The sequence below is a fragment of the Heptranchias perlo genome, chromosome 8 (genome assembly GCF_035084215.1).
Source record: "Heptranchias perlo isolate sHepPer1 chromosome 8, sHepPer1.hap1, whole genome shotgun sequence".
Lineage (NCBI taxonomy): Eukaryota > Metazoa > Chordata > Chondrichthyes > Hexanchiformes > Hexanchidae > Heptranchias > Heptranchias perlo.
In genome coordinates this window covers 39,918,740-39,944,603 of record NC_090332.1, presented here as the reverse complement: position 1 = coordinate 39,944,603, position 25,864 = coordinate 39,918,740, and the positions used below count along the sequence as shown (strand labels likewise).

General features: G+C 40.3%; 1 protein-coding gene across 3 annotated transcripts in view; it reads left to right on the top strand.

The window, feature by feature from the left end:
- The window catches only part of LOC137324564 (proteasome activator complex subunit 4-like), a 163,713-nt gene extending 139,542 nt beyond the window's left edge, over positions 1-24,171 (top strand). For all 3 annotated transcript variants that reach the window (XM_067988995.1, XM_067988994.1, XM_067988993.1), the window contains 6 exons: positions 581-709; positions 3,859-4,014; positions 12,496-12,658; positions 12,871-13,004; positions 16,763-16,901; positions 23,163-24,171. In XM_067988995.1, the coding sequence (XP_067845096.1) occupies positions 581-709; positions 3,859-4,014; positions 12,496-12,658; positions 12,871-13,004; positions 16,763-16,897 (717 nt within the window). In that variant the 3' untranslated portion in view covers positions 16,898-16,901; positions 23,163-24,171. The remainder of the gene's footprint in view (positions 1-580; positions 710-3,858; positions 4,015-12,495; positions 12,659-12,870; positions 13,005-16,762; positions 16,902-23,162) is intronic.
- Positions 24,172-25,864: the final 1,693 nt, after the last annotated feature.

Below are 25,864 nucleotides of genomic sequence, written 5' to 3'. Positions count from 1 at the left end.
CCCGGACAAGACATCCCATCTGATTTTTCATCCTCCCTGTGGCCTCCATCCAACACTTTCCCACAGTACATAGGTGTCAAACTCATCCTTCCAGCCTGAATACTAGTGCTGCAAACTTTGGTATAACCATGCCACCCTCCTTTAGTTGGAGGGAGCCACTTCCAGCTTGATCAAACGGAAAACAAATCCAGTCCTCTGATTTAATTATTGGCAGTATTGTTGTCCTTTCACCTCTGTGTTTGTTTTCTGTCTGATATTTTGCTGCCTGTTATTACTCTTCCATTACTAATTGGTTGAAACTACAAGTGAATTTAAACAATTTGTAAGGTTAATTTCCTTCAAGTTTTAGAATTTAAATTTTTGGTGGTGAGGTTTTTAAAAAAATACTCTCGAAAAGCATTATTCCCCATGCTCATTTAGAGGAAATTTAGTTCTCTGTGGCAAAAAGTTCAAATTTCATTTTCAGCATTATTCTTGCCAAATTGATCTGTCCAGTTGACATTCTAAGTTATCTGTTAGTTTACTTAAGTGTTGAAACTGAGACCTTAAATTACTTTTCCTTATTTTTTCATAATTTTAGATTGCTCCTGTGGAAAATGATGAGAACTATGATGAACTTAAAAGGGATGCAAAGATGTGTCTATCACTTATGTCTCAGGGATTGCTGTATCCCCAACAAGTGTTTATGGTGCTAGATGTTGTAAAACAGGTAAATCGTGCATTTTGATGTGTCTATCCTTTTAATTTAAGTTTTTGAAACTGGAAAAGACGATCAGGAAACTTTTCTGTTTACGGCAAAACCTCTTCTCTCCAGGAAAAGAATCCAAGAAATTGTATAGTTAAGGTAAATGCCAGTATGCACAGGGCATTCTTCAGCTGAAACTGGCTTGTTATGAGTCCCACTGGATCAAATTAATTTTATTCATTCTTGGCATGTAGAGGTCGCTGGCAAGGCCGGTATTCGTTGCCCATCCCTAGCTGCCCTTGAGAAGGTGTTGGTGAGCCGCCTTCTTGAACCGCTGCAGTCTTTATGGTGAAGGTCCTCCCACAGTGCTGTTTGGTAGGGAGTTCCAGTATTTTGACCCAGCAACAATGAAGGAACAGTGACATATGTCTAAGGCAGGATGGTGCGCGACTTGGAGGGGAGCTTGCTACCCTTGTCCTCCTAGGTAGGGGAAGTCACGGGTTTATAAGTGAGTGAGCCGGTTGAATGCACAGTACTATTTTTCAAACCTGTACATCTGTCAGTTTTCTAGATAGTATGGATAAAATGATCTGAACTGTTAAACTGGTACACAGTTCATCATTGACATCAGAGATTTAGCAGTTAGATCAGTTGATTGAGGTCTTTGCAGACAAAGTAAATGTTTAATGAGTCTCAGTATAGTACTTTTGGTTTTTTTTCCCTCAGCATTTTAAATCTAAGTTTTAATGTTAGTGATACGATCATTTATATATAAGAGCAATGGTCCCAATATTGACCACTAGGGGAATCTCTGCAGTCAGAAAAGCATCAATTAATCACTACTGCATTCTGTCCTTTAATTAAATTCCCATCCATAATGCCATATTCTCTCTAATACCATTCGCCTTAATTTTATCAACAAGCCTCCGATGTGGACCTTTATCAAACCCCTTTTGAAAACCTACATTCAAAACACCTATGACATTTCCTTTATCAATACTTGCTCTTATTTCTCAAATAACTCTTTGTTAGGTACAATTTGCCTTTTACAAAACAAAAAGCTTGTACTGTAGTTGCTGGAAATCTGAAATAAAAACAAAAAATGCTGTGCTGGAAACATTCAGCAGGTCAGACAAATATGTGCTGGCTGTGCTTGTATGTCATTCTAGGTGAGTATTAATTTATCTGGTATTGCAGCATCTAGAAGCTTAGTCACTACCGATGTTAAGCTGACTGCTCTATAGCTATCTGGTTTATCCCTTTCTCCCGTTTTGAAGAGATATGTTACATTAGCAATCCTTCAGTTCTCTGGTATAACTTCCATATCCAAGGATGTTTGAAGGATTGTGGCCAGAGCCTCTACTATTTCATCTCTGACTTCCTTCACCATTCTAAGAATGCTTGCCTTGAGGACCTGGTGCCTTTTCCACTTGAGTGCCACCAATCTTTTTTCAGTACTACTATTTTATAGCTATCAAGTTAAATTGTCCAGCGCTCTCCTTGTACCCCTTAGTTCAAACTGCCGCAATCTTCTGTGAAAACTGAAGTAAAATACTCATTTAGTATCTCCATCATTCCTTCACCCTCTATGATTTCTCTTTTCATCTCCAATCGGCCCTATTTTTTCATTAATTATCGTGATATAACATCCTTTCTTATTTCCTTTTATTAACTGCCAGTTTTTTCCTCATACACTCTCTTACATTTTCTAATCATTTTTTGCTCCCCTCTATATTTTCTATACACCACTTGATTTTATGTTATTAGCCCTAGATTTGTCATTAGCTTTGTTTTTAAGTCTCACTTTAATTTGACTTCCTCTGCTTATCCAAGCAGCTCCAACTTAAGATTCACCCCCTTTACTTCCTGTGATAAAATATCTAGCTCATAACTAACCATCTCCTAATTGAACCTTTCCAATTTCTTGTCCAGTCTTATCTGCCAGTTTTTTTTCATAATTTATCCTGACTAATTTTTTTTTTATCTTGTTGAAATTGGCGTTTTCCAGTCGAGCCACTTTATCTTTTGTTCTCTCCTCAATTTTTATATTGAATCTAATTATTCTATGGTTGCTGTTTCCTAGATGTTCCCTCACCCTTCAATTACCTCCTTGCCCAGTTCATTTATTCAAACTAGTTCCAGCACTGCCTCCTTTATTGATGAATTAAAAATGTACTAATCTAGAAACCAGTTCTGGACACATGGTAGAAACCCTTTCTCCTTTTTTTTGCCACTTGCATTACTTTTATCCCAATTTATCTTTGGATAATTAAAGTAGCCCATTATTATGGTCCTGTTCATGTATTTTTCTCTAATTTGTTAATGTATTTCTTCCTCTTTCCTTTTCACTGCTGGGTTGTCTATAACATACTTTCTGTAGTAACATTTGCCTTATTCTTTAACACTAATCAAATAGATTCATATTTTGCACCATTCCCTCTATTATTGTATATTGTGGTACTATAATGAAATCTTTGATTACTACTCCTCCCTATTCCCTCTGAATATTTTGTCATCTTGGCAGAAACATAAAGACTGCACTTGCCATCATAAAAGTGTACTCATCAATTTGACCCTCACATTTCTCTGCACTAAATTGTGAGGAGAAGTGAAAGGTTGAAGAATAAGGAGAAGAAATATACACTTAATGGTAAATCTTTAAACAGAGTAAAGAGTAAAGACTTAAGAGTTCAGAAACACAAGTCTTTAAAAGTGGAAGGGCAAGTGGATAAAGCTGTAGGGGAAAAGTATATGGAATCCTAGGTATTACAGGCACAGAGTACAGAAGCAACGGGGTCATTCAAAGCCTATATAAATCATTGGTTAGGCTGCAGTTAGAATATCGTGTCCAGTTTTGGGTGCCCTACTTTATAAAAGATTTTTAAAATATTCATCTAGTTTAATCACCATTGAGGATGTTCATGGAGCCTCCTCCTCCTGTTAGTTGCTTACTTTTCCACCACCATTTGTGACTGGATGTGGCAGGACTGCAGAGCTTTAACTTATAGGGTCAATGTTTGTAGCTTTTGCTTTACTGTGGAATGTACTGATTTTGTGTAAAATATCAAATTGTAGGACATTTGGGAACTATTACGCTGGGAATGTGTTGAATGTAATTAACTGGTTGCCTATTTAACCTTCAAAAACCTAATTGTTTGTTTTTATTTGCACAGACATCAGAGAGCAGTTCTTGGCATGCAAAATACACTGTTCTAACCTACCTCCAGACCATGGTGTTCTACAACCTGTTTATTTTTTTGGACAATGAACAGGCAGTCCAAGACACAAGATGGCTAGTTATAAAACTCTTGGAAGATGAACAGTTAGAGGTAAGAGTAATCAGATTACAGAGGAAAGTAGTGGTAAATTTTAGTCTAAACCTTAAACAACATTTTTATTCTTAAATTGACCCTAGTTAAAAATTGCATTATGTTGTGAAAGCCCTTTCGTGCAGAAACCATGCTTCAGATGTCAGCCTGGCTTAGTTGGTAGCCTTCATCTGTGAATCAGAAGATTCAAGCTTCGCTCCAGAATTTGAGCACGTCAATTTAGACTAACACTCCAGTGCAATGGTGAGGGAGCCTTTCATTGTTCAAGGATTGCCCTTTAAATGAGATTGTGACGCACTCTCTATCCTGGCAAACATTCCTTCCTCAACCAAACATCAAACATACAGGCTAACTATTTATTGCCGCTTGTTGGATCATGCTTTGCACAAAATTGGATGCCGCACTTGCCCACGTAACAATCACTGACCTTCAAAGTAAGTCATTGTATGTGAGAGAGCTGATAAGGTTCAAATAAATAAGTGCCCCAATATAAGATCCTACAACAGTTTAATCCTTGTGTATTGAAAGATTACACACTTGTATATATTTAGAAACCTAACAACACACTGGCCAACCTAATTGTAACCACCATCTTCACAATGATCCTGAAGTAGGTGCTAAGTCTCACTGTTCAGTGATTTTAGTGGAGCATTGGAGGTGTTGGGAGATGAGACTACCTGAAGAAATGTTGTGCTACAGAGTTTAACCTCGGAAACGTGGCAGAAGTTTCCCCGACCAGAAAGCCAGCCACGATGTCGTGTCTTGAAAACAAAATTCACCTTTTAATTTTTTTCCATGTATTGTTTGCTGATAAATAATGAACAAACCAAAATCAAATCGTTCTAAATGAAAAATCTCACCTGAAATATCAGAAGAACTGCAGCTAGAATAATTATCATTGCCAGCACAATAACTTAAAACGCTTGGACCTAGATAACATTTCTTGGCAAACAAGTTATGCCTTTATTAGGATTCAATTGTCGAGTATAATGGATAGTATAGTCCAGTAGTCAGGCATAAGCAACGTATGTGAATGACAAAAGTTCTCAAAGTCAATATCCGTTTTATTTCAACCAGCAAATATACCACACATTATTGGGATGCTCTGGTTGTGGTTATTCAACACTTCACAAATGGCACCTAGAAATTGCCGAATTTAAGACTTACAGTACCCTGATCAACTCTTAATTTTTAATTTAGTCACTTTCTGGGATAAAGTGAGTTTGATATATATTAATGTCCTGGACTTGGGTATACAGGGCAAAATTTCAAAGTTTGCAGATAACGTGAAACTTGGAAATGTAATTAACAGTAAGGAGGATTGTAACAGACTCCAGGAGGACATAGACAGACTGGTGAAATGGGCAGACACATGGCAGATGAAATTTAACGCAGAGCAGTGTGAAGTGATGCATTTTGGTAGGAAGAATGAGAAGAGGCAATATAAACTAAATGGTACAATTTTAATGGGGATGTAGGAGCAGAGACCTGAGGGAGTATGTACACAAGTCTTTGAAGATGGCAGGACAAGTTGAGAAGGCTGTTAAAAAAGGCATACAGGATCCATTGCTTTTTAAATAGAGGCATAGAGTACAAATGCAAGGAAGTTATGCTAAACCTTTATAAACCACTCGTTAGGCCCCAGCTGGAATATTGTGTTCAATTCTGGGCATCACACGTTAGGAAGGATGTCAAGGCCTTAGGGAGGGTGTAGAAGAGATTTACTAGAATGGCACCAGGGATGAAAGACTTCAGTTATGTGGAGAGACTAGAGAAACAGAGAAGGTTCAGGGGAGATTTGATAATTTCAAAATTATGAAGCGTTTTGATAGAGTAAATGCAGAGAAATTGTTTCCAGTGGCAGAAAGGTCGGTAGAGGACACAGATTTAAGGCGATTGGCAAAAGAGCCAGAGGCGACATGAGAAAACATTTTTTTAACGCAGCGGGTTGTAATGATCTGGAGTGCACTGCCTGAAAGGGTGGTGGAAGCGGATTCAATAGTCCCTTTCAAAAGGGAATTGGATAAATACTTGAAAGGAAAAAAATTACAGGGCTACGGGGAAAGGGAAGGGGAATGGGACTAAATGGAAAGCTCTTTCAAAGAGCCGGCACAGGCACGATGGGCTGACTTGACCCCCTCTGCTGTACCAACTATGATACTATAAAGGAAGCCGTCTAAGGGAAATTAAATTAATGGCCTTTAATCAACTAAATTAAATTGGCTTCCAAAAAAAATGTTTAAATCATTAGTAAAACTTTCACAAGATCTCATCCGTCCAGTTTACCAACCCAACTTCCAAAAAGATAAAACTCAGACATTTCTAACTTGGACCCTAAGGTAATCTGGTGAAACTCTGAGTATCAGTCTAATAATAACAACTTACCTTATTCAACCTAGTGCAGAAGCATTAGATCAACAACATTTCATGGTCCCTGTACTCCCACCACCAGCACTAGAAACCATTATGTTGAAGTATTTGATCATCTATATCTGTATTTTAATCCTTAAAACCATCAAACCTTGTTTTAGTGAGATATTTATCTAGTCCTTTAATAGTTGATTTACATAATTAAACAATAATTTAAATAGGGCTAGATGAAGTAGGAAGGGAAGAGGCTCGTGTAGAGCATAAACACCAGCATGGACCTGATGGGCCAAATGGCCTGTTTTTGTGCTGTACGTTCTATGCAAAAACTGATTTTGCTAGGAGTCTATTCTGTGACACTTCTGAGAATTGGGGTGGGTGGAGGAGGGGGTGGTAAATTCTAATTTCCTGTCCTGTTCATTTTTGCCTTGTATTCACAAAATCGACAATCTCGTTTCAAGAAAAGTAACTTGGTTGCATGCTTCTCCATTTTAAAGATCTAGGTCTTTTTTCCTAATCCTTCTCCCTACCCCACCGCCATCAATCACCTTTCTGCAGTCAAAACCAGATTAGCTCTCTGACTCTTTTTTTGTATGCTCCCACAACATCTCAAATATGTCTTTGTAACATTTTTTGAGCTCTCCCCAGTGTATCAATGACATTTTTGTGTAAAATTACATTGTATTCTAAAAATGGTTTTACCATTTGAGTATATGACAGATGTTTCCACTTGAAGAATAAAATGACAAATTGAAGCCTGAATTTTAGAGTTTAGGCAAAAACTGAGCACTATAAAATATAAATATTGCAGGAGCAATAGCTTCTGACATTGGACTGGTTGCTAAAGGTGCTCATGGCTAAATGTAACTGTCAGTAGTCTTATTAATTTTGCAGTGTAGTTAATGGATTTTAATGCAAGAAGCAATATAGTAAATGAAATGGATCCCTGATGATTCTGCTCATTTCATAGTCAGGTATCATACTGCTCTAGGATTGCATTAGCACTTGATGTTTCATTTAATAGTACAGTCCTTAAGGAATCCAGCTGATCTTCAACAGATTTGCCAGTTACTTATAACAATACTTACACAATTGTTTTTTTCATTTTACATTTTTTCATCTTTTAATAAAGTTAATTATCATTTGTATAATGTGCCTTGGCAACTCTTGAGTTCATTGTATTGTTGTAATGCTGTAATTAGCATGACACTTGCAGCAGCACCCAGTGCCTTACAGGGCATCAGTGCGTTGTGTTCATGAATCTGAATTTTAATCTGCAGGATTGTATGCAAAATATTGTTGAAAGTAGTTTACACAGTAGTTAATGAATACTCAATATGAAAATTTGCAGTGTATTTTTCTTTTGAGAAAATATTGCAGCAGCTATAAGAGAGGTGCTAATTTTGAGATTGCATGGAATATTTTCCTTACTCTCAAATTCCAGGAAATTTAAATTTACCAAAGCTGGCTGTTTTAAGTTTTCAGCACACACACTAACATTGAAACAAACCCTAATATTACAATAATAAAGCTACTCCGATATTAGGATCAATTCTACCCTGTAATAACTGAACACCTAAAACAGTTGTAGAAATAAAAATATTTTAAACACTGTTCCCCTTACCATCATATATGCCAACTGTCTGCATTGGACAAAGATCAATGTCAGTATAGTATTCCTACTTTCTGTTGCTACTCGAGTTATGAATGCTACAACTCTTGAGATCAGGCGTTCCTGCAATGTGCAGCAGTGGAATAAGTGAAAGTAGGGGTCCTGCATGAGGAGGGAGCCCAAGAGCAGTGCTGAGGAAGGGGATCAAACCTGAGGGAGCAATGGGGCAGAAATCAAAATTTGGGAGTGTATGCTTTGTGAACAGCTTTCAAATTCTTCTTTTATTTATATAAGATATAGTGCAATTATGTTTTTTAAAATGTTACTTGACAGCAGATGTCACAGCAGACGTCAGCCAGCATGATCATTTATCATTGATGTGTGATGACATCCACACTGAAAGATTAGTGATTTTGACTTGAACACAGCAAGTTTATCATGTTGTCATTCATAGCTGTCCTCAGTGTATAATACAAGTATAACCATAGCCATATATAAATAGGGTATAGCACAAGGGTTATATTTGTGTTATTTTTATTTTCCCCACTTGCCTCCCCACTCAGCTTTTCCAACCGACTTGTGCTGAAGTATTTTTCCACTAACCTCTGAGGTACTTTTTCTATTCCTCTTCCCTCCCCCTCACTGAGGTAGTTTCCCTGGCCCCCTTCCTTTCCTCTCCCCTGCTCCTCCTCTCTCCTCCACCCCTCATTTCCCCCCCCCCCCCCAAATCTCCTTTCACCTTTCTTCCCTCTTCCTCCTGTAGTGTTATAGAGGTGGAAGTAGGCTGTCTTTGTGATGAAGAGGACATGAGGTCAATACCTCAGCTTGGAGTCATGACAATACACCAAGGTTCTGAGCAGGCTGGTTCAGCCTGACTGTGACTGGGGAGGGGGGCCTAACAATGGTTTTGACCTTCCCAATGTTTTGCTGGAGGAAGGTGCAGCTCACCCAAGACTGGATGTTAGACAAGCAGTCTGATGGTACGGAGGCAATGGTGGTGTCAAGAGACCTGGTGGAGAAGCGGAGCTGAGTATTGTCAATGTATATGTGGAAGTTGACCCTGTGACATTAGATGATATTGGCAATGGGTAGCACGTAGATAGGAACATAGGAACAGGAGTAGGCCATTCAGCCCCTCGTGCCTGCTCCGCCATTTGATAAGATCGTGGCTGATCTGTGATCTAACTCCATATACCTGCCTTTGGCCCATATCCCTTAATACCTTTGATTGCCAAAAAGCTATCTATCTCAGATTTAAATTTAGCAATTGAGCTAGTATCAATTGCCGTTTGTGGAAGAGAGTTCCAAACTTCTGCAACCCTTTGTGTGTAGAAATGTTTTGTAATCTCGCTCCTGAAAGGTCTAGCTCTAATTTTTAGACTGTGCCCCCTACTCCTAGAATCCCCAACCAGCGGAAATAGTTTCTCTCTATCCACCCTATCTGTTCCCCTTAATATTTTATAAACTTCGATCAGATCACCCCTTAACCTTCGAAACTCCAGAGAATACAACCCCAATTTGTGTAATCTCTCCTCGTAACTTAACCCTTGAAGTCCGGGTATCATTCTAGTAAACCTACGCTGCACTCCCTCCAAGGCCAATATGTCCTTCTGAAGGTGCGGTGCCCAGAACTGCTCTCAGTACTCCAGGTGCGGTCTAACCAGGGTTTTGTATAGCTGCAGCATAGCTTCTGCCCCCTTGTACTCTAGTCCTCTAGATATAAAGGCCAGCATTCCATTAGCCTTACTGATTATTTTCTGCACATGTTCATGACACTTCAATGATCTATGTACCTGAACCACTAGGTCCCTTTGGACATCCACTGTTTTTAACTTTTTACTATTTAGAAAGTACCCTGTTCTATCCTTTTCTGATCCAAAGTGGATGACCACAGTTTTGCCCATTCACCTAATCTATCAATATCGCTTCGTAATTTTATGTTTTCATCTACACTGCTTACAATGCCACCAATCTTTGTGTCATCGGCAAACTTAGATATGAGACTTTCTATGCCTTCATCTAAGTCGTTAATAAATATTGTGAATAATTGAGGCCCCAAGACAGATCCCTGCGGGACTCCACTAGTCACATCCTGCCAATGTGAGTACCTACCCGTTATCCCTACTCTCTTGTCGCCTTTCGCTCAGCCAACTTCCTAACCAAGTCCGTACTTTTCCCTCGACTCCATGGGCTTCTATCTTAGCTAACAGTCTCTTATTTGGGACTTTATCAAATGCCTTCTGGACGTCCGTATAAATAACATCCATTGACATTCCCCTGTCCACTACTTTGGTCACCTCTTCAAAAAATTCAATCAGGTTTGTCAGGCATGACCTACCTTTCATAAATCCATGCTGGCTGTCTCTGATTAACTGAAAATTCTCGAGGTGTTCAGTCACCCTATTCTTAATTATAGAATTATAGACTCCAGCATTTACCCCACAACAGATGTTAGGCTAACTGGTCCATAATTCCCTGGTTTCCATCTCTCTCCTTTCTTAAAAAGCGGAGTGACATGTGCAATTTTCCAATCCAGAGGGACAGTTCCTGAATCTAGAGAACTTTGAAAGATTATAGTTAGGGTATCTGCAATGTGCTCACCTACTTCCTTTAAAACCCTTGGATGGAAACCATCTGGTCCTGGGGATTTCTCACTCTTTAGTGCTATTATTTTCTTCATTACTGTTGCTTTACTTATGTTAATTTTATCGAATCCCTGTCCCCGATTCAATATTCGTTTTCTTGGGATTTCTGGCATGCTATCCTCTTTTTCTACTGTAAATACTGACGCAAAGTAATCGTTCAACATATCCGCCATTTCCCCATTGTCAATGACAATATCCCTACTTTCAGTTTTTAAGGGGCCAACACTGCTCCTGACCACCCTCTTTTTCTTAATGTAACTATAAAAGTTCTTTGTATTGGTTTTGATATCCCTTGCAAGTTTCTTTACATACTTTCTTTTCGTAGCTCTTACTATCTGTTTTGTGACCCTTTGTTGATCTTTGTATCTTTCCTATTCGCAAGAATCTATGCCATTTTTTGCCTTTTTGTATGCCCTTTCCTTATGCCTTATACTGTCCCTTACCTCTTTAGTTGTCCATGGCTGTTTTTTTTGGCAAGTAGAGTTCTTGCCCCTCAGGGGTATAAACCGATTCTGTATCACGTTAAATGTTTCTTTAAACATTTCCCACTGATCATCAGTCATTTTACCCATTAACAGATTTGCCCAGTTTACTGTGGACAGTCTCTGTCTCATCCCATTGAAGTCGACCTTACCCAAGTCTAGAATCTTAGCAGCTGACTCACTTTTTTTTCCCTTTCAAACACTACATTGAACTCGATCATGTTATGATCGCTATTGGATAGATGTTCGCGTCCAGTTAAGCCATTAACTAAATCTGGTTCATTACTCATTACTAAATCTAGTATGGCTTGCCCCCTTGTTGCCTCTAGGACATACTGCTGTAGAAAACTATCCCGGATACACTCAAGAAATTCACTACCTTTCTGACAGTTGCTAGTCTGCTTTTCCCAATCCATGTGAAGGTTAAAGTCCCCCATTAAGACCACTATGCCTTTCTTACATGCTTGTCTATTCTCTGCATTTGTACAATCTAGCACTTTAGAGCTGCTGCCAGGGGTCCTATACACAATTCCCACTATAGTCTTACATCCTTTCCTATTTCTCAATTCAACCCATATGGTCTCTGTTGGCTGCTTACCTCTCGTTATATCCTCCTTTAGAGATGAAATCAGTTCAATGATAATCATTCAGGCTACTCCTCCCCCTCTTCCATTTTCCCTGTCTCTCCTGTAGACCTTTTAACCTGGTATATTCAGTTCCCAATCCTGACCATCCTGCAGCCATGTCTCTGATGAGGAAGAGGAAGCAGCGAAGGATGGATCCGGTGCGGCGGGGGGGGGGGGCGCGGGTGGGTGGTGGTGCGGGTGGCAGCTCCAGAGGTGATGGTGAAGGGCTGGGAAGAGAAGCTATTGCTGGAGATGCTTTTGGCAATGTTTGGAAAGGTAAGAATGGAACCAAGCAAGGGCAGTTCCATGCTGCTGGAAAGTGGAGAAGAGGTTTTGGAGGAGGATCATGTGATCGACTGTGTCAATAACTGCAGAGGAGTCAAAGAGGCGCAGTGCATTTGTTCATAGTCACAGAGAAGGTCATTTATAACTTGGGGCTATTTCACTGCTGAAGGAGCAGAAACCTGATTGGAGGAATTCACGCAGGGAGTTGCGGGGGAAGTGGAGGGAGGCAACAACATGTTTAAGGATTTTACAGAGGAAAGATAGGTTGGATGTGGGACCATAGTTAGCGATATTGTTGGCAATCATCTAAAACTGCTGTACACGTTGAAGTGAACTAATAAAATATTAATTCTAAGCTTTGTTGTAGTACTGTAGGAAAGGACATGAATGACGCAGGATGGTGTGTTGGACACATTGTGTGAGCAATGGGTATCAACTGATGAATATCTTTTTACTGCTCTCAGGTAAGAGAAATGGCTGCTACCACCCTGAGTGGCCTGCTGCAGTGCAACTTCCTGACTATGGATTGCCCCATGCAGAGTCACTTTGAACAGCTCTGCAAGACCAGACTTCCAAAGAAGAGGAAAAGAGACCCAGGTGCAGTGGTGGATACTATTCCTCCAGCAGGTAAAAAGTGTGTTTATACAACTGACTTTCAGCAGGGAGTGTAATCATTTAATATTTTATTGTTATCAAGCAGCTTTTTTCTACGGGCTGTCTAGAAGGCGAATTTGCAATACGTGAGCAAAAGTTTAAAAAAAAATTTTTATTGTTGCTTTTAAGTATGAAAAATTGACAGCTGACATAAAATTTGTAATACTTTTCACCCACTACCATAGATTTGGTTCGACGGCATGCTGGTGTTTTGGGACTAAGTGCCTGCATCTTATCTAGTCCATATGAAGTGCCAACTTGGATGCCGCAGCTTCTGATGAACCTCAGTGTACACCTGAATGATCCACAACCTATAGAGGTAAAATAAGTTAAAGAAACTACATTCCCTGGTGTTGTAATGGTGGCAGAATTGTGAATGTGGCCGTTCATTTGGTAATAAAATGAAAAATAAGCCAACTAAAAATACAAAATTGTCTATTTTTAATCCCATGTAAGAACTGCAACTGCACATCCCCATTCATATTGCCTGATACTGATAAATAGATACAATAACCTAGATTTTCTGATATGGGTGAAGTTTACATCCGAATAGCTTGAAATTGATGTTACATTGGCCTGAATGAGAGTGTGCTGTTTGCACCCAGTTTTATAATCAGCTCATTATCATCAGTTTCAGGTGCAGCTTTGGTTGTATGCAGGGATCGCAGTAGTGGTGATAGCAGAAAATTGCATGTCGATGAAGTTTAGAAGAACTGAGACAATTAAAGGGAAATGTCAAATTAGGCAGCAAAATTTCTTACAGCCTTAGGAAAGACTCAAGGCATTTCAACTATTGACAGACATTACCACGGTTGAAGTGGGGGTGGGGGAGGTGCAGTGAAGCTAAGAAAAAGTGCAGGAAAAGGAAACCTAAGGTGCAGGCCTGAGTCTGTAGAGAAGTAAAAGCAGCCCAGCATCACCCCTGGTGGAGATGGTGCTGTATGTGGTTGTTGCAATTGGGGGCTGCCCACTCCATACATCCTCCCTTAGGTCAGCATTATAGCATGCCTGCAAGGAGATGGTGCCAAGTTTCAGGCTAACTGCAATAACATTGGATGTGCCAGCCCTATGCTGCATGGTAGCAGTAAGTGTTGTTGCAAAAGATGGTACAGCTCTGCATCTTAACTCTCTGATGACCTGGACTCTGAAGATAGTTCCCTGAAGTCATTGCCAGGTAGATGTGCCAGTCCATGTAGGTATGGATGATGGCATCTTGCCGCATGTATGCTCAATCAGGGTACACTAGCTGTTAATCAACATTGTATGTTTTCTTTCATGCAGTGCCTCTGAGAGCATGACATACAGTGATTGGGGTTGTGCAGTCTTACCTGCCTGTAAACATGTTAGATAGGGGGATTCGCATTTGGAAACCCATTTGCTGGGTGGCAAAAATAAATTTGGAATAATTGGCGCTATGGATCATGAAAACATAAATGACAGCATATAAAAGGACAACAAGAATGAAGAAAAATGGTTATGAAATGACTGAAATACACCATTTCTGTACCATTATCATGCAACCCTGGGTGCCCATTTATCATGGGCGTGAGTTAGAAAAGCCATCTTGCATGTTAGAATTTTGGGTAATGGTGTTCAGGAGGTTCCCATCACCAAATTAATACTTAAATAAAGATCCTACCTGTATGAGGTGGGCATGTCCAGTGCTAGCGTTCCCTGCCTATGGGAAATTATGCATGAGGTGAAATAAGCAGAGATCAATTTCAACTGACCAGTTGTGCTGGACTATGCCAGAAGGAGGGAATTCAATCCATACACATTTTTAACAGCTGCCTAAATGGAACTACTGCTGCTCATCAGTAAAAACATATTGTTTTCGTTTGCCCAGTTCATTTTCCAGTTTAATTTTGGCCATAAATATCTTAATGTACATTTTTTATACAATGATTCCGAAAATCAAGGTACAGAATTCATCAACTGCATCACCATTATCCTCAAGAGTCCCAATAAACTTGATTTCCAGTTTTTAAATCCACATTAGATTGGAATTATTGGCTTAATATTCTAATTAAATCAATGTGAATTATTACCTTTAACAAGGCTATCTCTGATCACTTCCTCATCTGTCTCACCATCCATATCTCCCTGCCACTCTAATCCCACTGGCCTTGCTCTCTGCTCATGGAAAAATCTTTCCCACCCTCACTCCAGCTCTCTCATCAATGCACTCTTTACTCACCAACACCCTCTCTACTTCCCAACTTGCTCTGCTTTGGCCCTCATGGCCCCTACTGCCTCTGTTGACCTGTTAGTCAGCGACATTGGTTCTACCTTTGACACATTTGTTCCCAACAACTCATTCATGATCTCCTATCCCAGCATTCCCTGTTACAGTTTCCATCTCTAGATCCTTGTGTCCGAGGACTACGGACATCAGTGCAACTGCTGCAAGATTGCCCTAGCCACCATCAAATCTGACTGGAGCATCTTAAGCTATACAGCATCTCCCTATCTACAGCCACATCATTCTGGAAGATGAGTAATTCCAGACTCCTCTTCTCGGTGGCCAGCTGCCTTCGTTGACTCTACCACCCCATCTATTCTCGCTTTCAACGTTAAATAGAATGAATTTAAGGACTTTATCATCTCAAAGATTGAGACCAGCTGCACAGTTGCCTCAGTCACCGCTACACCGCCACCTTCCCCCTACCCTCAGATTTTCCCTCACCCCATTCCTGACTCTCTAACGCTCTATCTTCTTTTTCCAGCCCCAGCACCCACTGTCTCTTGAGACCCACATCCCTGTTCAAATCCCTTCAGCTGGTTTCCACCCTGCCCACAGCACTGAGTCAGCACTGGTCAAAGTCACCAGTGATATCTTGTGTGACTGCAATCATGGTACATCATTTCTCCTAACTTTTCTGTGGTTTTTGACGTGGTCAGCTATTCCATCCTGCTCCACCGTCTCTCCTCTGTGGTCTGCTTCAACCGGAATGCCCTTGCTTGGTTCCATGACTACTTGACCTAGTTTAGCCCCCACATCTTCAGTAATATCTTGCCTGCCACAAATAGTTCTGGCCTTGGACCTCCTATTTTTGTTTACATGTTGCCCCTTGACAGTTGTATTCACAGGCACAGGGTCAGTTTCATATGCTCACCTCTCCACAACCATGTTGATATTGTCAAAAACTTCTCCAACATCATGCTGTGGGTGAACTAGAACTTCCTCCATTTGAACATTAGGAAGATGAAAGTCATTTTATTTAGCTCCTACCAAAACTCTATAATCTTTGCCTGACTCCAGCCCCCTGCCCAGACTGCGTTATTTTTTATTTGTTCATGGGATGTGGGCGTTGCTGGCACAACCAGCATTTATTGCCCATCCCTAATTGCCCTTGAGAAGGTGATGGTGAGCCGCCGCCGACTTGAACCGCTGCAGTCCGTGTGGTGAAGGCTCTCCCACAGTGCTGTTAGGTAGGGAGTTCCAGGATTTTGACCCAGTGACGATGCAGGAACGGCGATATATTTCCAAGTCGGGATGGTGTGTGACTTGGAGGGGAACGTGCAGGTGGTGGTGTTCCCATGTGTCTGCTGCCCTTGTCCTTCTAGGTGGTAGAGGTCGCGGGTTTGGTGAGTTGCTGCAGTATATCCTGTAGATGGTACACACTGCAGCCACGGTGCGCCGGTGGTAAGGGGGTGAATGTTTAGGGTGGTGAATGGGGCGCCAATCAAGCGGGCTGCTTTGTCCTGGATGGTGTCGAGCTTCTTGAGTGTTGTTGGAGCTACACTCATCCAGGCAAGTAGAGAGTATTCCATCACACTCCTGACTTGTGCCTTGTAGATGGTGGATAGGCTTTGGGGAGTCGGGAGGTGCCACATGTCCAGCAACTTGTGGCAATTTGCAATTTATCTTTGCCACAAGTTGCTAGCCAACTTACACATTAATATCGGTGAATATCGTTCAGACACCGTTATTTTATGAGCAAATTCCAGTCCATTGTTTTTCAGTTAATGTATAGATTGAGATATTTGCTGATTCACTTTTGGTATACTTTGTTCATAAGAATCTATATTTATATATTCCACTAAGGTGCTTTAAAATTCTGTTTTGTTTTGTAGATGACTGTGAAGAAAACATTATCTAATTTCCGAAGAACTCATCACGATAACTGGCAAGAACATAAACAGCAGTTCACAGATGATCAGTTAGTGATTCTTGCAGACCTCCTTGTGTCACCATGTTATTATGCCTGAGGAGGTATAACAGCTATTGACATCAAATATTTACAAAATACAATATTTGTCTTGTCCTGTTATCACTTATTAGTTTATTGCTGATATACAATAGATTACAAATAAGAAAATGCTGAGTTTTTTTGGAGGGGGTGGACTGGGTTTCAAGGATTGTATTGTGGATATTCCTGTATATTGTGCAGAGTTTAAGAGCATTGCAATACCATATTACAGTTTGAATCACATTTGGTCTGGAGTGTGGCACAGCTCTAACACAATTAAGATGCGTTGATATAAAACTTACAAAAGCTGAACTGAAGCAATTTTATTTAAGCCATCTGAACTCTGAAATTTTGTTGCAAGCCCCAGCTTAAATTAGTGTCACTGTTAAATTAAATTGCCTGCAAATGTTTTGAAAAATGATTTACTTGTGCTGGGAGATGAAGTCTACAAATGCCACTGGGTGAAGGCAAGACTTAATTTTGACTCCATTTTAGGATTTGTAGTTTTCTTCTGTGTTGACTTCCTCTTTCCTCCTCTCCCCAAAATGATTACTGTTTGAATTCTGTCTTGGAGTAGATCATTAATTAAATTACTTTCGTCTATACTGGGAATGTAAGTATTTTTCCACCATTTTTTTAAATGAATGCTCCCAGGTCAGGTATAATGTGCATTAGATGTAGGGTAGAGTTTCCTCTAAGGTCCCAGAATAAAGGAGGAGGTAAGGCTACTTTCAATACAGAGGAATCTCTTCAACCTACTGAAGAATATCCTTATTTTTGCATTTTTGATTTCATTGTCGCCCCCAAGTTTTAGAGGCTAAATCTGTGATGATTACAACAGAGATATGTACACGAGCCAACATTTCTAATTGGCTTGAAGACATTTCTGTAAATGTGAAAATCACTAATAACTGGATACTGCTGTATACTCATGTGTTTTCCAAGACTGTGCATCTCTGAATCAGCTTCCAAAGCTAGTCCAAAGCACCTGTTCGCATTAAAATGAATAAAACACTGCCAGGATGTGTGTAGGCTGCTTCTGTAACTCGTGTCATAGGAATGGTTCAAGAGGGGAGTAAAGACTTAAAAATGCTGGGCTCCATGAAACTGAAAATACATAACAAAATTAAGGATATTTCGAACAGAAAGACAAATTAGAGAGGTGTGTATTAACAATTAAATCAGAATTGTAGGAGATTTTCATTATCCAAAAATGGACTTGGATAGGGAACATTTTGTGGTGAGAAAAGGGAGGTTTTTTTTAAGTGTTTTTTAGTATTCAGTATGTTACTGCTCCTGCAAGGAAGGAAGCATTACTTGACCTTCTAGGTAACGAAGGACAGAAAGTAGGGGATCATTGGGGAAATGGTGACCACAATGCAATTAGGTTTTATGAAAAATAGAAAGAGAAAAAGGTGAAGACAAGGATACTAGAAAAGAAACTAGTTATAATGAAATAAAAAGAGATTGTGCTCAGATTAAATGTAAAGAAAATTGTTAAATACATTAGCAATGAGAAATATTTGAACAGGAGATGGAAGTGGTACAAATTAAGTATATTCCAGTAAAGGAAAAAGGGAAGTGTATTGAAGGCTGGGTTCCATGAATAGATGGAGATATTAGGTCAAATGCGATACTAAAAAAAGGCATTTAGCACTTACAGGACAGATAATAAAGAAAGGTAGGACAAATATAAAAGAATATAGGAAAACTACATAAAAGTGATCAGGAAAGTGAAGAGAGAATACAAGAACAAACTAGTCTATTAAATGAAATAAAAGGTGGTAAAATTCTTTTTATAGGTACGTTAATAGCAAGAAGATAGTCGAGTTAGGGTGGACCACTAAGAGATGAAAGGATGTAGGCCTGTAATGGAGGGTGAGGCAATGAGATAATTAAGTACTTGTCTCAGGTTTCACAGAGGAGGTGGGTATTGAGAATGTAGAACTACCAGAGATGGGGGTAGAACAAATTGTAAAGGTACTAAAGACATTACTCAAATTTAAGATAGACAAATCACTGGGATCTGATAATTTATGTCCAAGTATCCTGAGCGAAGCTAGGCTCGAAGTAGCAGAGGCTCTGACTGTAATTTTCCAAAATTCTGTGGGTAGGAAAATTCTGCCAGAGAATGGGATAATGGCAAATGTGATGATGATCTTCAAAAAAAAAAGATGGGATAAACCATGAAATTGTAGGTTGGTTAGTTAGTCTTCTATTGTTTATAAACTGCTTGAGTTTATGGGATGGAATTATTGAGCACTTGGAGAAATGTGAGCTGATCAGTGCCATTCAGCACAGATTTCTAAAAGGTAGTTCATCCTTAAGCCACCTTAGAATTCTTTGAAGAAATAAGATAAATAAAAGCAATGCAATGGATGTGGTTTATAAAGATTTTTTTAGAAGAAAATTAATAAGGTACCAGATAAGAGACCAGGCAAAGATAATTGTACTTGAAGTTAAAGGGAACATGGCCATTGGATAATGATGTGGTTAGAGAGAAGAAACAAAGGATTATGGGTAAAAGGGGGCATCTTAGACTGGAGAGATGTGCCTGAGATGTTTCACAGAGAGCTACTGTATACACAAGTAATCTGGACTTGGAAATAGCAGAATTTTCTGATGACACCAAATGGGAAAGGGGGTGGGAATGGAAAATTGTGACGAGTACTATGAATGACTGCAGTAGGACAGACAGATAAGTGGCAGATGCAGTTCAATGTAGAGAAATGTGAAATAATACCTTTCGGAATTAAGAATAGGTTGAACAAAATGCACCTTAAATGGTAAGATTTTAAATAGAGCCAATGCATTCAAGGTGGCAGTACAAATAGATAAGGTCATAAAAAAGGAAGCATGATCCTTGATTTTTGTATCTAGAGACAAAGGAGGTATTGTTGAACTTGTGTAAAATCTTAGGCTGAATTGGAGTATTGTGTACAGTTTTGGGCACTCCCTTATAGGAAGGATATAAAGCAATGGAAAAGGTGCCATGTTGATTCACCAGGATGTTACCAGGGATGAGGGGTTCCAGTTATAAAGGAAGACTTGAGAAGTTAGTTCTTTTTCATTAGAGCGGAGAAGGTTGCAGGGTGACCTGATAGAGGTAGCCATTCCTCAGACCAGCTCCCTCAACTGCACTGATCCTGTGGATTTACCCTTCACTGTTTCCTGGCTCCCTGGTATTCTGCTGCTCTTGTTCCTTGGGTTTCACTCCCACTGTTTCTCTCTCCTTTGCTGGTATACCGGATCCACTGGTGCAAACTTCTAACACCATGAGCACTGCACACCTCTGAACCCTGGAATCAACCTCTGCTTGCTTATGGTTGACTCCCCACTCCATCAGCTCTCTGACTCCATTGGACAGACTCTATCTTCACCCTCACTGATACTTTCCTCTCAATTGCCTCCTCGATCTACCCCCTCTCCATAACTGACTCTGAACCATTGATTTGTGGATGCTCCAGGCTGACTCCACACTGTCTAAAGTCGACTTCATCCCAACACAGAGCCTCAGACTTCAACTTTGGACTGTTTCAGATCATCTCCTTCCTGTCCTCTGTTTATGACCAAGGCATGCTGTTCTAATCTCTGCCATGCCTATGTAACCAGAGGGAATTATCTCTGTGTCTATTCGTGTGCACATTTTGAGTGGCACTCTGGACTGAAGCTCATTACTTCTGTCTCCCTTTTTTTCCCTCCCTTTGTCCCTTTCAGGCCCTTCTCTCTTCCCCGTCCTGTCACCCAGCCATGCCATCTTTCAGATACTTTGCCCTTTCCAATCTGGGATATGGTTGTGTAGGAGTTATGTTGCTGGACTAGTAATCCCGGGACCTGGACTAATAATTTGGAGAATGCATGTTAAAATTCCACCATGGCAGTTTGAGAATTTGAATTCAGTTTTAAAAAATCTGGAAGTAATAAAAGCTGGTATCAGTAGAAGTGACCGTGAAGTTGTTGGATTGCTGTAAACACCTAACAGGTTCACTAATGTCCTTTAGGGAAGGAAACCTGCTGCTTTACCCGGTTTATCCTACGTGTGACTCCAGTCCCACACCAACATGTTTGACTCTTAACTGCCTTCTGAATAGTCTGGCAAGCCACTCAGTTAAAAAAGGCCAACCACCACCAGCTTCTCATGGCAACTAGGGATTGGCAATAAATGCCAGCCTTACCAGCAATGCCCATATCCCAAGAATGAATGAATAATTTAAAAAAAACTTCCCCAACCTATCACTACTCTTCTCTCTTGCTTCCGTCCCAGGTTTGAATCCCGCTTAAGTAAGCCCGCGATTGTCCTCTGTGCCTCTCTTGGTATGCTTCGAAAGGCCTAACAAGACACCTATTGCTGCCTCCTTATGAGTATCGGCCCCAACTGTTCCTCCTCGTCCCTTGTCTGCCATCCCACCAAGTGCACCCACTGAGGGCTACGATTGCCAATTTCCTACCGTTTCGCACACCACAATCTCCTTAGACTCTGATGGCGGGTCAACAGTCACCATCCCTCTCCACATTTGCCTCTAGACTGTTCATTCACTCGCAAATAAGGCCCTTACCATCCACAAACTTATTGTGGATGACTACACAGATACCTGGTTTAGACAGAAACTTGGCTTATGGCTGGTGATGCCTTACCTCTTACCAATGCCTCCCTGCCTGCCTATACTTTCCATCAGTATGGTCCCCAGCTTCGATCCTTCAAGTTCAAGGGGTGCAGATTTGAGGCTTCACCCCCTTCCTCAAAAGAAAAACGTAACCCTCTGTCCTTGCAAACTACCACCTCATCTCCAACCTCTTTCCTCTCGAGTCTTCGCTGCCTCCTAAATCCATGTCCAACTCTTCCACCTCTCTAACGTTGCCTGTCTCCACTCCAACTTCAGCCCGTCTGCTGCTGAAACCCTCATCCATGCCTTTGTCACCTCCAGACTAGACTATTCCAATGTTCTCCTGGTCAGCCTCCCATTCTCCACCGCTTGTAAATTTTAGTTCATCCAAAACGTTGTTCCTCGTATCCAGTGCTGCTTGCCTATCACCCCTGACCTCGCTGATCTTTGTGACCGTGCCCGTCCCAATTCTGTAACCTCCTACAGCCCTCCCCCAAAACACTCCGTTCCTCTGATTCCAGCCATTTGTGCATCCTTCATTGCTTTACTCTACTATTGGTGGCTGTGGTCAGCGGCTTAGGCCTTGCTCTGCAGTTCCCTCTATATCCCTTCCCTCTCTCCACTTCCCTTTCCTCCTTTAAGACCCTACTTATAACCCAACTTTTTGACATCCCTCCTAATGTATCAATTTCTTTAGTTATTATGCCTCATAAAGCGCTTTGGGATGTTTCTCTACTTTAAAGGTGCTATATAAGTGGAAGTTGTTGTCTTCTAGATTATGAAGGATTATTTATTAGGTAAATGGTGAGGGGGATTGTTTCCATCGGTCAACGAGACTGTAATGAGAGCAGAAATTTAAGGTAATAATTAAAGGGGAGGAATAGAATAAATATCTTTACATAAATGGTGTTTAGAATGTGGCATTGTCTTCAACAAACTACAGTTGAGCCTGAATCCATAATTTTTTTAAAAATGGAATCAAATAGTTATTAGAAAACAAATATTAAAAGGTATGGGAAATGAGGATGAGTTGGATTAGACTAGATGGTTCATGTGGAGGAAAACACCAGCGCAGATTTAATGGGTCAAATGACCCTGTTTCTGTGCTGCAATGTTCTACGGTTGTAAGATACACCCTCCAACCATCCTTCCTCTTTTAATTCCCAGTCTCAGAGGTGTGTTTTCACAATTATTCCCTATCTTTTGTAGACTTATAATTCAATAAGTTTACTAAATATGTGCTCTGATTCATACTCATTAGTAAATAGGTTGTGATTTTGAAGTCTTAATCCAAGAGAAGGAGCTGTGTGGATCAGATTTGAGCCTTCATCCCATAGGTGAATTTGGCAGTGTTCTTAACTTACTTGTGATGTTCCAGTCCTGATCAGCTGCATTTTGAAGTCACCAGTATTTTTATTATGGGCAGGTGAATGTGTAAAACAACTGCTGTGATGAAAATCTTTAATCCATATCAGTTATGTGATCAAATATTCAGTGTACAGATCTTACCATCCACTCTTGCAGGTGGAAGAGCATGTTGAGTGGGAAATAAAGGGGGAGAGGAGAAGAGAGCAAACATTGTAATTCTGCTTCAACTTTGAGCCTGTTCTGGTTGTCTTTAACATTTGGAATCAGACCAATTTAGATCTCACCACATTTTTTCCCTTTTTCTTCTCCTAGACAGTAGTTCTGTTCACACTAATGGAAAGGAGTGTTGGTGCTACCACTAACGAACAATGGAGAACATTTGTTTTGTACATATGCCTGAGAATCCCATTAACCATATAAATCTTCTGAAGACCCAAGAAGCTGCAAATACTAATTTTTTGTTCCCTTAAAGATATGCCGATCTTTTTCAGTCTAAATACATAGGAATTCACAGAACAGCAGAAATTGTGTATGTATGTAAATGTGTTTAGTAGAATTTTCACTTTAAGTTTCTAATATACAGACAGTAGTTTTTTGCTTGCTTACAGAAATACTGTAATTAAACAAAAACCACTGCTGAATTTGTAAAATTCTTGTACAGTTTTTGCTCAAAACATCCTCAATTTCTTGACTGCTCTTATGACAGCTCCTCTGGCTATTTAATTGACATATTTCGTAACTGTTATATGTAGAGCTGTAAAAGAAATGTAAAAACTGTAGAAACAGGAGACGAGCTATACATTTGTACAAAATGTAATCTTTAAAGACGTGGTGTCGTGATATTTGTTGTTGAGTTTCATTTGTAGATGCAATGGTGTGAACTTAATAGTGGTTTTGTCTTCAGATCATGTGCTTTACTCATGGTTCTAGGGTTTATAATTTCAAGAAAATGCATTTTAGCCCTCAGTTTTGCTAAACTTTGCAAGGTTTATCATGCTGCTGGTCTTGGTGCGTTTATAATAATTTTAATGTGTCTCAGTATCTTCAGTCTTTTTATCCAGTTCTGTTACCGTTATTTGCTTTCTCTGATTGCTAAGCATTTGTTAGAATATATGATGTGGCAGTGTCAAATGTACTATCCTTTGTTGAACAACTAGTACAATGATAAACTATGGGTAAATGGTCACATCATATTACTGTGTGATTGCTCATGATAGCATGTCAAAGACTTAACCACTATATAGGGTAGTGCCAAAAAGGAGTGGTTTTAGATGTACTATTTGGTTATTTTAAAACCAATAAATGGATTGTTTGTAACAAATTTGCATTGTTTGTGAGTGTGTCTGTGTGTACAATCTTTTAATGTGTGTATACCTTTTAAGAGAGCAATACAAATTTTGTAGAGACACTAAATTTTTTCTCATTCCTTCAATCTTCACATATGATTAGGAGAATCCCTCCATCCACCACAGCAAAATAACTCCAGAAGACATTTCAGTCAAATGATCTCTTTTGCCTTGGCTGTCCACACCAATCCCCATAGCTTCACAGCTTTGATGCAATTCTATCCTTTTTTTTGTTCCTTTGCTTCAGTGCACCGGTCTGTACTTGTACATGCATTCAGTTGTTACAGAGTATACAATCACTTTATCAGATAGATAGGTGGTATAGACCAATGAGAGGCTCCATTGTCTGCTTACAGTGACCCCCTCCAATACAATATATTTTGAGGACAACCTAATGATTTTCAGACTCTCCATATTCCATGTGATGAGCTTTGCACGCTGCTGGCAAATAGGTTAGAGGTTCCCTATGGTCAAGAAATCTTGGAGTTTTGCTCCCTCTAAATTGTGTTTCTGGAAAACATTAAGGGGGTGGGGGGAATGCTTGAACTATCCTGGATCTCAGTGGGTATCAGCAGTCTGTTCAATCACGGGCCATTGCAAGCAAGTTTCATTCTCTTCTCACCCAATGCTTACACACAGCCATTTCCAGGTGGGGTCACTGGATAGCAGTGGAAGTACAGACCAATTTTCACCTGCAGCCACTCTGACTGGAACTACTTCATTTACATGGACAGGGGTTTGAGCCTGGAGCCTTCCTAGTCTGTGGGGCACAGTCACTAATTAGAAAATGTTTTGAGCAATTGGAGAGCCTTTGATAACAGAAAAAAAGTTATTTCCAATCGTTTTTTCTAGGTAAACATTGAAGCAGTATTTTGTACTTTGCCTCCAGTCATTTATTCCCTTTTAATGGCAATAATCATAATCTATGTTCCTATGTCTGTGTTTTACAAATTTATCTAGAAATTTGACCTTCAGTTTTGTTTTCAGTCTTGAATGAGCGGCAATTTCCTCCAGTTAAACATTGGAAAGACCAAAACCATTGTCTTTGGCCCCCACTACAAATTTCGTCCCCTTGCCACCAATTCCATCCCCCTCCCCGGGATCTATTGCAGATTGAACCAGAATGTTCACCGCCTCAGTATCCTATTTGATCCCAAGATAAGCTTCTGACCCCATATCCTCTACATCGCAAAGACAGCCCACTTCCACCCCCCTCTCCAAACCCCCCCCCCCCCCCCCCCGGCCTCAGCTCATCTGCCGATGAAACCCTCATCCAAGCCTTTTTCACCTCCAGACTCGACTATTCCAATGCTGTCCTGGCTTGCATCCTATCCTCCACCCTCCGCAAACTTTTGCTCATCTAAAACTCTGCTACCTGTATCGTATCCTGCACCAGGTTTCCTGTACTCATTGATCTACATTGGCGCCTGGTCCCCTAACGCCTCAAATTTAAAATGATCAGCCTCTCGTTTAAATGCCTTCATGGCTTCACCCCCTTCCTATCTCTGTGACCTCCTCCAGCACTACAACATAGGAACAGGAGTAGGCCATTCAGCCCCTCGAGCCTGTTTGGCCATTCAGTTAGATTGTGGCTGATCTGTATCTTAACTCCATCTAGCCGCCTTGGTTCCATAACCCTTAATACCCTTGCCTAACAAAGCTATCAAT